Below are 13,306 nucleotides of genomic sequence, written 5' to 3'. Positions count from 1 at the left end.
ACACACACACACACACACACTCACACACTCACACACTCAAGCACACACACACACACACACACACACACACACACACACTCACGCACACACACACACACTCACACACACACACACACACACACGCACACACTCACACACACACACACACACACACACTCACGCACACACGCACACACTCACACACACACACACACACACACACACACACACACTCACGCACACACACACACACTCACACACACACACACACACACGCACACACTCACACACTCACACACACACACACACTCACACACTCACACACACACACACACACACACACACACACACACACACACACACACACACACACACTTCCTTGTTCCTCCCCTTTAGACCATGTGAGGAAAGTGAAACTCAGACAGTCGTCGTCGCTGAGAGGTGAAATGGCGCAGAAAGGAGTTCAGCTGGACCGGGAGACCTTGTCTTGTTCCATCTGTCTGGATCTACTGAAGGATCCGGTGGCTCTTCACTGTGGACACAACTACTGCATGAAGTGTATTGGAAGCTTCTGGGATGAGAAGGAGATCCACAGCTGCCCTCAGTGTAGGCAGACCTTCATACCGAGGCCTGTCCTGCAGAAAAACACCATGTTGGCAGATGTGGTGGAGGAGCTGAAGAGGACTGGACTCCAAGCTGCTCCTGCTGGTCTCTGCTATGCTGGACCTGAAGATGTGGCCTGTGATTTCTGCACTGGGAGGAAACTGAAAGCCCTCAAGTCCTGTCTGGTGTGTCTGGCCTCTTTCTGTGAGAAACACCTCCAGCCTCATGAATCAGCAGCATTTAAGAAACACCGGCTGGTGGAGCCCTCCAACAAGCTCCAGGAGAACGTGTGCTCTCGTCATGATGAGGTGATGAAGATGTTCTGCCGTACTGATCAGCAGTCTATCTGTTATCTCTGCTCTGTGGACGAACATAAAGGCCACGACACAGTCTCAGCTGCAGCAGAAAGGACCGAGAGGCAGAGAGAGCTGGAGGGGAGTCGACTAAACATCCAGCAGAGAATCCAGGACAGAGACAAAGATGTGAAGCTGCTCCACCAGGAGGTGGAGGCCATCAACCACTCTGCTGATAAAGCAGTGGAGGACAGTGAGGAGATGTTCACGGAGCTGATCCGTCTCATGGAGAGAAGACGCTCTGACGTGAAGCAGCAGGTCAGATCCCAGCAGGAAAGGGAAGTGAGTCGAGTCGGAGAGCTTCAGGAGAAGCTGCAGCAGGAGATCAGTGAGCTGAAGAGGAGAGACGCTGAGCTGGAGAAGCTCTCACACACAGAGGATCACAACCAGTTTCTACACGACTACCCGTCACTGTCACCACTCAGTGAGTCCACACACTCATCCAGCATCAACGCCCGTCCTCCTCGCCGCTACTTTGAGGACGTGACGGCGGCGCTGTCAGAAGTCAGAGATGGACTACAGGAAGTTCTGACACACAGATGGACAAACGTCTCACTGGCAGGGACTGAAGTGGATGTTTTACTGCCACCACCAGAACCCAAGACCAGAGCTGGATTCTTGAAATATTCATGTGAAATCACACTGGATCCAAACACAGCAAACAGATATCTGTTATTATCTGAGGGGAACAGAAAAGCAACATGTAGTCAAAACCAGCCTTATTCTAGTCACCCAGACAGATTCACTGATTATTGTCAGGTCCTGAGTAGAGAAAGTGTAACTGGACGTTGTTACTGGGAGGTGGAGTGGAGAGGACGTGAAGTTGGTGTATCAGTCGCATACAAGAGTATCAGCAGAGCAGGAGGAGGGAATCCATGTAGGTTTGGATTCAATGATAAATCCTGGTCTTTAGATTGTAACAATAACAGTTATATCTTCAGGTACAACGATGTTAAAACTCCCGTCTCAGGTCCTCGGTCCTCCAGAGTAGGAGTGTTCCTGGATCACAGAGCAGGTATTCTGTCCTTCTACAGCGTCTCTGAGACCATGACTCTCCTCCACAGAGTCCAGACCACGTTCACTGAGACCCTCTATGCTGGACTTTATGTTTATTATGGTGGAAGTAGTGGTGAGATCTGTAAACTCAACTAGACAGAAGTCATTTAAGAACTGAATGACTTCACCTTCCTCCTCCTCCTCCACCTTTCACATCCTCCACCTCTTCTCCTCTCCCCCTCCTCCTCTCCTCCTCTCCTCCTCCTCCTCTGCTTAGTGATGTACTTCTATGTTCTCCTCCTCTCCTCCTCTCCCCCTCTCACCACCACCCCTCCCCTCCTCTCCTCCTCTCCTCCTCTCCTCCTCTCCCCCTCCTCTCTTCCTCTCCTCCTCTCCCCCTCTCACCTCCTCCTCCTCCTCCTCTCCTCCTCTCCCCTCCACCCCTCCTCCTCTCCCCCCTCCTCCTCTCCCCTTCACCCCCCCTCCTCCCCTCCTCCTCCTCTCCTCCTCTCCCCCTCCTCCTCTGCTTAGTGATGTACTTCTATGTTCTCCCCCTCCTCTCCCCCTCCTCCCCTCCACCCTCCTCTCCTCCTCCTCTCCTCCTCTCCTCCTCTCCCCCTCCTCCTCTTCCTCCTGCTCTCCCCCTCCTCTCCTCCTCTCCCCCTCCTCTCCTCCTCTCCCCTTCCTCCTCTGCTTAGTGATGTACTTCTATGTTCTCCTCCTCTCCTCCTCTCCTCCTCTCCCCCTCCTCCTCTGCTTAGCGATGTACTTCTATGTTCTCCTCCTCTGCTTAGCGATGTACTTCTATGTTCTCCTCCTTTCCTCCTCTCCTCCTCTCCCCCTCCTCTCCCCCTCTCCTCCTCTCCTCCTCTCCTCCTCTCCCCCTCCTCCTCTGCTTAGCGATGTACTTCTATGTCCTCCTCCTCTGCGTGGCTCTTTGGTGGAAACCAGCAGACCTCCTTAATCCCAGCTGCTTTGTTTTCTTTCTCTACGTTAGTAAAGAAATCTAGAATCCCACGTAGAAAGTGATTGTGTGATGAAATCATTGATCCTTTAACAGACTTCACTGATGAGATCTGTGGACACACTGAAGCTTTCCATGATGAATAAAGCAGCGTGAACAAAGTGCTTCCTCCTCGATAATGCGAGTGAGACTATCTGGATTCTTCTGAAAGGTGAAAAAATAAACCACAGAATTACTTATTAAACATATTTATTCTATAAAAATAGACTGCATAATATTTTATGCTGAATATAAAAATGTAATCAAACATTGCTCAGTTATTTTGAACATTTTTCAACAGACTACATGCTGGCAGGGAGAGAGTGTTAAAAGTCTCGACACATTAATCATAATTAAGAATCACGATTCATAAGATTTAACACATTTATATGGATTATTGGTGAAGCCAAAGCGAACAGTAAAATCAGCGTACCCAAATGAACACTGTAGGAGTTGATCTCAGGGGCGTCAGGTTTTAAGGACGGGGGGGGCTTAGCCCCCAGGAGATGCACAGAATGTGAGCGAACGTTTGGGGTGGTGGAGTGATTATTATGAATGTATTATTTTTATTATTATTATTATCATCATTATTATTATTATTTTCCACTGATGACAATCATACGTGAATGTGCTCAGCTCTTGTTTCACTGTGTGCATCCATGCGTAAAGTGAGAAACACAGCTGATAATCCAGAAGGAAGTCACCCCATAAAAGGAAGTCACCCCATAAAAGGAAGTCACCCCATAAAAGGAAGTCACCCCATAAAATTCCAAGACTGCCTGCATCACAAATGACTCACCTTTCCAGTAGAGGTTTCTCCCCTCTCACTCTCTCTGCTCCTCTGCCCTGACTCTTACAGGTTTGATTATTATTAGTGTATTATTATTATTATTATTATTATTACCGTATTATCATCATCATTATTATTGTCATTATTATTATTATCCACATAATCATATGTGAATGAGCTGGTTCACGGTGTGCATCTGATGCTCCAGAAGGAAGTCACCCCAAAGATAATATGAAGAGTGCACACCTAACTCTACAAACAACCAGGACCTTCACATTGCATGTCGGACTAACTAGCTAGCTACTGTAGCAGAGTCCTTTTTGAGCTGAAATGTAACTTTTGACTGCAAAACAACAAAGGTAAGACGTGCACAGAGATATACAGCATGCATCTCATGCTGCCTCCTGTACAGGGGGCTCTCAGCTACAGAGTGTGCAAGCCAGGGTTTTTTTTGTCAAACAGGGAGCATTTGGCAATGACGTGGGACTTTCTGCTGTTAGCTGGGGGGCTGCAGCTAACTTATTGTTACTATCAGCAGTGATGAATACTTACTCTCTTGAAACAATTCCGTATATCCATCACGTCACGTTCTTCTCCTAATGCTGCTCTAGTCGGTTCTGTGTGCTCCGCTCCCGGTACACACACTGCAGGTACCCAGGTACCGAGTGCAACCTAGGTTGCAGGGAAAACGTGGACTGGGCTTCAGTGATGTGGGCGTGTTCTATATGAACAAGTGGAATGGACTGGATAACGACGCACTGACTCTGACTCTCTACCGCTTCCACTATGAAGTGAAGGGAAACTAAGATTTATGATCACATTTAAGTTCATAATAACTGGTTCATTTATTTAAACTCATATTCTGGCCAGATTGCTGTTGTCCTCAATCTTGAAGTGACTCGGTTTGTTTTACGTTCCATATATTCATAATTAAAACTCTGTATCCGATCTGACAACGTGTTCATAGAGATGTAACATTTTTAAGCAGCTACTGAACAAAACAGCTTAAACTCATACTGTACGACACCCTCCAACAAATCCTGCATTATATCAACTGCAAAATGACCAGTGCACTGAAAATCCTGTCATGAACCAAGCACACAAGGGTTTAACCCCATAAACAAAAGGTAGAGCAGGATCTTCACTTAGTGCATTACAACGTTCAATATGAAGCTCTCTGGAGCGCAGACTAAGTCCTGGATCATCCTCAGAACAAACACACGGAATTTCTTCCTCATTTGTCAGACAGAAGCTACAAAAGTATGTTGCACTGAAAGATTCAACAAAGCCGAGCAAACTATTCAAAGCAAGATTATCTGCCGTGACTTGAATTACAGAGCCAAACACTGGTTCATCAATAAATGGGAGTTGATTCCTTCAGTTTCTAAAATGTTCAAATCGTCATTAAGAGGCTTTAATATTTCTTCAAAACCGTACGTCTTTAAATCCTGGGTGTAGAAAAGAGCTGCAAGATGTCTGTTCATTAGCACAGAGTTCACCTTGGCTGGGAGGTTTTTTAAAGGAAAATAAACACAACCAAGTTTGTGGATCCCCTTCTTAGAACCCAATGCATTAGCCATTTCTAAATCCTCCTAATAAAGTAACATTTGTAGAGCATGTCTCTGTTGTGAAGAAAGAGGATGGTTTTGGAAATAAACCCCATCATTAATGTCTTTGTATGTCCCCTTTTTACAGTGTTTCTCTTGTAAGAAGCACTCTCTTGTCTCACTGTTTCTGAAAATGGATGTAGTGTACCTAAAATGGGTACATACATGAACTTGTCTGTTACAGGAACCTGACTATATGAGTTCTATGTCTACGTGTATCCACTCTCACACCAAGGACAAATTCTTTACAATCAACTATTTCCCATTTTTCATCATAATATTTTTGGCTCTTCATCCATGTTAAATTTGGAAAAGGGCTTGTCTAATGGATTTAAACAGTGCTCTACTTTCTTATACATTTCTGACTCCTTAGTTTCAGAGGGAAATGTTTGGAGAACTGCTTCTTGTGCTCGACCTTGAACATCACTAATAACTTCCTCCATGGAACCAACTATGGTTTGGATAGTGCTTTGAGAACAAGCAGAGGTTTGTAAGTGTGCAACAACTGAACCACATTCTTTCAAGAGAGTTCTGTGTAATTACAGGGGGAACCTGTAACATGTCCCCCAGGTCCATGCTCCTATGATTTCAGTTCCACCTCTGATCACCATACATACAACACCGGACTTGGACCTCATATTCACACCAACACTTCACCCATTCCCGTAATCATTACACACCACCACCACATCAGACACTACCACACCCACTCTGTGAACTTTCATCATCTCAGACCACTCACAGAACAATCCACCACTCCAGTCAACAAACCACCTGTCACCATAAACTTGGCACTTTTTAATGTTCGCTCTCTTTTAAATAGAACTTTTTTAATGAATGATGTGATTTTAGATAACAAGTTAGACTGTCTTCTTTTAACTGAGACATGGCTTGGCACTGACGTACCCGCTGTTCTCACCGAGGCTTCCCCACCAAATTTTAATTTGTTATTTTCTACTAGAGAGGGTAGAAGAGGAGGAGGCACGGCATCGATTATAGATAACTCATTGACCTCAAATGGAGTGTTTTTTAACAGTTACTCATCATTTGAGCACCATGCCTTTACTTTTAGCAGTCCTCCAATTCTTTGCCTTACTATATACAGACCACCCCATCACTCTAGCTCTTTATCAGTGAATTTTCTGAACTTTTATCAATTATCCACACCTCTCATAGCAGGATTTTAATAACTGGTGATTTTAATCTACACGTTGATGTTACCTCGGCCCCGATATCCAGAGAGTTTTAAAATCTTTTAAGTTGTCTTGATTTTAAGCAGCACGTCGCTCAGCCGACTCACAACAGAGGACACACCCTGGACCTGGTCATAACCCATGGCCTGTCCATCGGTGTGTCCTCTGTTGTCGACCTGGCTGTGTCTGACCACTACTGTGTATTTTTTTAACATCACCAGTTTTAAATCAAATCAAATGAAATCAATTTATTTATAAAGCACATTTAAAAACAACCAAAGTTGACCAAAGTGCTGTACAGTTCAGTGAACACAAAATTACAAACAAGGTACAAAATACAGAATAGCCATGGCTGGGACAGCCAGAATGAAAAATGACACACACTTGAGACCATCAGGGACATTTAAAGGCCTGGGAAAACAAAAAGGTTTTTAGATTTGCCTTAAAGGCAGCTGCAGAGGAGGAGCACCTCATTGAAATGGGTAGGCTGTTCCATAGCCTTGGGGCTGCAATGGCAAAGGCAGAGACTGTCCTCCTCGAGAAAACGACCACATAGGTCGTGTGTCAAGCAACGAATTACGACCATATGTTACGTTTCAAAATAGCGCGCCCTCTAGCGGTCAAGTAAATATCGACACTCCGGTGTCTCAGATGAGACGTCACTGATGAACTTTGACCTTCTTCTCCAATCAAAAACAACGTACTAAGAGCCGGAAGAGTTTGAGTGCGACAGGTTTGTATATTTAATTTTATTTGCCGATGTTTTATATTAATATAATCGAGTACTTGCGATTCATATGTAGCTGAGTTTAGTTTGACGGTTTTAGATCAGGTCTGAATCATATTAAAGACATGATTTGACCAATAGAGTGGCCAGACGTCCTCTTTTTCCCGGACTTGTCCTCTTTTTAAGTCCGATCCGTCCGGTTTTTTTTGTTTGTTTTTTATAAATTCATGAAAATGTCCGGGTTAAATTTTTTTTCACGGGACCAATTGGCATGTGTTGAAATTATCTGACGTTTTGCACAGAATACTACTGTAATGTGTACTGCCCCCCCCCCCCCCCCCCACACACACACACACACACACACACACACGTCGACAATAATATAAAAAAATTATGATTATTCACTTTATATTAAATTTAACTATATGTTAATTTCTGTGGCAACAAATAGAATACATGGTTGCACGACTAATCTGAGTTCATCCGTTTGGTTCATGTTGTTTTTTTTTCAGGTCTTCTGAACATTAATATACATAGTATATAAATAAACCAACGGTTCTTTTAAGAACCATAACACAACGGTTCTTTTAAGAACCAGTTTCTTATCTCTGGAAATGGCATCTGAGTCCTTCAGACAGTGGCTGGAGGCGGGGAAAGTGTTGGCAGATGAATTGGCAGCAAAAACAGTAATATTTTTCATATATTTTTCTCTATTATTGCACTTCAATTTCTCTTAAAAACACTTAGCCTCAGTAAAGGCAAATACCTTTTTTTTTTATTTTTATTTTTTACTTTTAGCCATCAAAGAAAAGGAAACAGAAGGGGACTGGAGGCTCCAATGTTTCCTGGAGGACAAGGGACCAGGATGGGTCCATTACAATTACATTTATTATTATAAGTTGAAGCTGTTGGTCAGCAGTAATGTTTCTTACATTATTGCTTGCAGCTAAACCCACTGGTACTATGGAGGTGCAAGAAGGTGAGGCCTCGCAGATGGATGAAATTCCGCAAGAAGTCCCAAATCTTGGTATGCATATTTAAATCTGACAACTCAAATAAAGTCAACCTTAATCTTTGAATTTGAAAATATCCGAATAGGCATCTGAATATTGAATGTACTGCAGCAGCCATGTAGGCTATATGATGCATTGGCTGTGGCAAAGCCATATAGACCTTTTTTGTTGTGTTAAAAAAAAACTTATGACTCTCTTTGGCATGTTTTTTTTTTTATACTTTATCAATTTAGATCAACATCTCCAAACATTAAGAGACTTGTTGAGTTCAGTCACCGTCCCAGCATCAGCAGAAGTGGAGGAAACAACCAGCATGTCAGAGTGGACCAAGAGGCAGCTGACCACTGGGGAAAAATTCAAGGCTGCAGTGCCAGAGCTCCTGAGTTGCTTGCTGGCTGCAGAAGGTGTTCCCCAGCATTGCTGTCAGCAGTGCAAAACAGCCAATGCTGTGGTCCGGTGCTTGGACTGTGTTCCCTCAGGAGTTCAGTTTCTCTGTGCAGAATGTGACTCAATGGTTCATAAAAAACTCATCTTTCATGACAGAGAAATCATGATAGAGACTTTTTACAAACATATTCCTCCCACATCATCAGTGAAAATGGATGAAAGAGGCCATTATGAACTGGTTGAACAAGGTGTGTTCAAAAGATTTTGCTTTCTGTTTTTTGTCTTTAGGTTTCGATAAAATGCACTACATAAACTTGAACTGTTAGTGTTTTATATTTTGACTATAGGTATTAATTTGTGAAATTTTCATTACTCCAGTATGTCTGCTGCCCATTCCTCCACCAACACAAATGTGCTCCTGTGGCCGAGACCAAGATTACACCGTCATGCCAGGAAAGCAGACTGTCTTGGTGACTATCAATGGTACCTTGTCACTTCCTTCTACTGTTTGTATCCCATCACAAGCCAATAATGGCTCAATATTATCACTGTTTTGTACCTATAATGTGAAATGGTATACAGTGGGTACGGAAAGTATTCAGACCCCTTTAAATGTTTCACTCTTTGTTTCATTGCAGCCATTTACTTAAATCAAAAAAGTTAATTTTATTTCTCATTAATGTACACTCAGCACCCCATCTTGACAGAAAAAAACAGAAATGTAGAAATTTTTGCAAATTTATTAAAAAAGAAAAACTGAAATATCACATGGTCATAAGTATTCAGACCCTTTGCTGTGACACTCATATTTAACTCACATGCTGTCCATTTCTTCTGATCCTCCTTGAGATGGTTCTGCTCCTTCATTGGAGTCCAGCTGTGTTTAATTGAACTGATTGGACTTGATTAGGAAAGGCACACACCTGTCTATATAAGACCTTACAGCTCACAGTGCATGTCAGGGCAAATGAGAATCATGAGGTCAAAGGAACTGCCCAAGGAGCTCAGAGACAGAATTGTGGCAAGGCACAGATCTGGCCAAGGTTCCAAAAGAATTTCTGCAGCACTCAAGGTTCCTAAGAGCACAGTGGCCTCCATAATCATTAAATGGAGAGATGGGCAAATGAAGCCTCGTGAAGCTTTTGAGGCTTCTTCCTGATTGTACCGAAAAAAGATTCGAAGCTTCAAAGCTTCACAGAAAGACCCTACCAGTGACATCTAGTGGTCAGCTGCAGTTATAGCAGCAATGAACCTCCAAATGATTCACACATCATTGCTTCCAGTTCCAACACAAAAGCAATAAAGTCATTATTAAGCAGTTGTGTCTTCATTCTAAGAATCATTGTTCACACATACACAACAAAGTGTTACTATATAATGTCAATTGACTAATAAAATGTTAAATGTGTTGTCCTGTTACTACCTGTAATTACTTGAAACATGTGTTTTGGAGGTGTGACTGAGTTTGTGAGAAGTTTTGATGCAATTCAGTGGAAACCACTTGTGGTGGGACATCCCAGGATTTGGATCATAAACTGATTATCATTAAGAACATGATTGTGATGTAACACATAATATGAAAAGATTCAAATGCAACATTGTAGAGGTACTTTTGTGAATATGTGGGATTGTGCTTGTGCTACAGTGTCAAAATGAAGTGATTACGTGCATAAGGGAAATGTGCTTGGGGGATGTGTTGTTGTGTTGATGTTTATGCTTGTGCAACACTTTATTACAAGTTTTTATTTAAAAACTAAATCTGCTCAATGGTGCTTGGCTTCCAACGGCTTCTTCTCTGGCTGACGATCTCGCCAGCCTTCGAAAAGATCCTCTCACAGGGGACAGAGGATGCTGGTGTGCAAAGATACTGCATTGCTACTATAAAAAGGTGTGGGTAGGCAGCCTTTTGGAGGAGCCAATTCTTTAATGGGTCCTCTGTCCTGGGCAGCAGTTTGTCCTTCAGATATCTGGATTATCATTATCATTTCAGCAAGAGATGAATACAAAACAAAATAGATAAAGTAAAAGTACATTTTGTTTACCTCTGGACCTCTGCAATTGCACTGGCGGTACAATTTGATGGACGTTGTGCATCCACGTGGCTGTCCAGTAGGTCCCAGAGGCTGTTGCTCTGGACAGGGGATGGACCCTCTGCAGGTGCCAGTGGCAGAGCCGGTGCAGGCATTACATTGGCACATTCTCTGGTGAGCCTTTCCACCGCTGCCTGACAGCTTGTTGTGCTGCAGAAGCCCACCTCTTTGAATCGGGGATCCAATAATGTTGCAAGTGTTAATGAAGTTACCTTTCCAAGCAAGGTTGGTGTTCATGTTGTGAACCAAGTTACTGGCTATGTGGTGTGTTACTGAAGCACACTGTCTTGAAGCTTGGTGCTTCAGCATCTTTACAATGGGGATCACCTTTGATCCAGACACCCTCCTCATTGTGGACATCTCTTCAGTGGCCTGGTGGAAGGGAGAGAGGACTGAGATGCACTGATTGATTGTTTCATATTCCTCAGCAGAAAATGGCAGGAGGGGGGTGTTAAGACTGCTGAGGGCTGCACCCAGGGGCTCCCTCTGCTCGTACAGCCGCCGGAGCATTGAGAATGTGCTGTTCCAGCGGGTGTCCACCTCTTGCACAAGTTTGTGCTCTGGTCGGCCCATCTGTCGCTGTATTTCACAGAGCTTTTCTTTAGCTGTAGTGCTCGACTTGAAATGCCCCACGATTTTACGTGCCCTGGTGCGTATGTCATCCAGGTCAGATGTCTGTGACAATGACTTCTTCACCACCAGATTTAACATGTGGGCAAAGCAGTTAATGTGACGCACATTAAGTACATTGGCACAAGCAATCATATCTGGTGCCGCGTCTGTGACCAGACACCTCACTCTGGTTCTTATTCCCCATTCTGCCATAAGAGTGGCTTTGGCCTCTGCAATATTTGCTGCAGTGTGGGACCTGGGGAATTGCTTGACACCAAGCAGAACAGTTTTGAGCTGGACCTCTTCTGTGATGAAGTGCCCAGTCACTGCCAAGTAGGCATCCATGTTAATGGAGGTCCACATATCTGCTGTTAAACAGATAGTGGATGCCTTCGAAACTTCTGCTACGGCCTGGTCTTTGGTGATCTTATATTTGTCCTCCAACATCTGTTTCAGAGCCTTCCTTCCTGGGATCGTGTATGTCGGATCCAGGAGGTGGACAAAGGCCCTAAAGCCTTCATTCTCCACCACAGACAATGGCTGTGTGTCCATAACTACAAGGTTCAGCAAGGCCTCATCCAGCTGTTGCTTCCTGGACACTGATGAAAGAAAAAATGTAGGTTACATGTGTGCAACTTTTAAATCTTATTTGGATTCAACTGAAGAATAGGTTGTATTGAGTAGTTACAATACAGTTACAATACAATACCAGAAGGGTCAGCAGGGTGAGCTTCAGCTGAGGTGCTCGGCTGAGAAGTTGCTGCATGATCATGCTTGGCACGAAGATGCCGCAACATAGAGGAGGTGTTGTTTCCATACACCAGCTCTCGTGAGCATATGAGGCACTGAACCTAAATTTAAAAAAATACATTAATAAATATATTTAAATGCAATATTGAAACAATCAAGATAATATGAAGTTGAAAATATTACAAGCTATATCATAACATTCATTCATTTTCTGTAACCATTACATCCTTGCAAGTGTCGCGGGAAGATATTTTGCAATACCATATTAAAGTATATTATATTAGGCTATATCATCTTATAAAACACCTACCTTGGTGGGTGACACAAGGTCGAAGTGTTCCCATCCACGGGATCGCTTTCTTCCACTCGGATTCTCCATCACTCAAGTAGGGTAGTCGCTGTCAAAGGTCTCTCAGAACGCTATGAAGCAGGGGGGAGCACTGGGCATCTCGCGTCTCGTTATAACGAATGAAGGCGCGCCAAAACTTCGAATCAGTCACCTCATTTCCGGTGGTTCGTTGTGACGTATGAAGCGTCAAACGTCATCGGTCACGTGATCGCGGAGATTTGATACAAGCCTCGACACAGCGTTTCGAACCAGCCTGCTTCAATAGAGTGAAGCAGGCTTCGGAGTCTCGGTGTCAAACGTCCCATCTCTAATTAAATGGAAGAAGTTTGGGACGACCACAACTCTTCCTAGACCTGGCCGTCCAGCCAAACTGAGCAATCGTGGGAGAAGAGCCTTGGTGAGAGAGGTAAAGAAGAACCCAAAGATCACTGTGGCTGAGCTCCAGAGATGCAGTAGGGAGATGGGAGAAAGTTCCACAAAGTCAACTATCACTGCAGCCCTCCACCAGTCGGGGCTTTATGGCAGAGTGGCCCAACGGAAGCCTCTCCTCAGTGCAAGACATATGAAAGCCTGCATAGAGTTTGCCAAAAAACACATGAAGGACTCCCAGACTATGAGAAATAAGATTCTCTGGTCTGATGAGACTAAGATTTAACTTTTTGGCGTTAATTCTAAGCGGTATGTGTGGAGAAAACCAGGCACTGCTCATCACCTGCCCAATACAATCCCAACAGTGAAACATGGTGGTGGCAGCATCATGCTATGGGGGTGTTTTTCAGCTGCAGGGACGGGAAGACTGGTTGCAATTGAAGGAAAGATGAATGCGGCCAAGTACAGAGATATCCTGGAAGAAA

General features: G+C 44.0%; 1 protein-coding gene across 2 annotated transcripts in view; it reads left to right on the top strand.

Annotated features, from left to right (window-relative positions):
* The first annotated feature begins 417 nt into the window (after positions 1-417).
* Positions 418-13,306, top strand: part of LOC311030242 (tripartite motif-containing protein 16-like) — a 32,012-nt gene continuing 19,123 nt past the window's right edge. The window contains exon 1 of one of the 2 annotated variants that reach the window (XM_084035896.1): positions 418-1,761. In XM_084035896.1, the coding sequence (XP_083892022.1) occupies positions 426-1,761 (1,336 nt within the window). In that variant the 5' untranslated portion in view covers positions 418-425. Of the gene's footprint in view, positions 2,188-13,306 lie in introns of those variants that run through there. The other variant, XM_084035897.1, reaches the window with a different exon arrangement.

Source organism: Eutrigla gurnardus, assembly GCF_963514095.1.
Source record: "Eutrigla gurnardus genome assembly, chromosome: 19".
Taxonomy (NCBI): Eukaryota; Metazoa; Chordata; class Actinopteri; order Perciformes; family Triglidae; genus Eutrigla; species Eutrigla gurnardus.
Note: the sequence above shows the minus strand (reverse complement) of the source record. Positions and strands in the feature narration are given on the sequence as shown.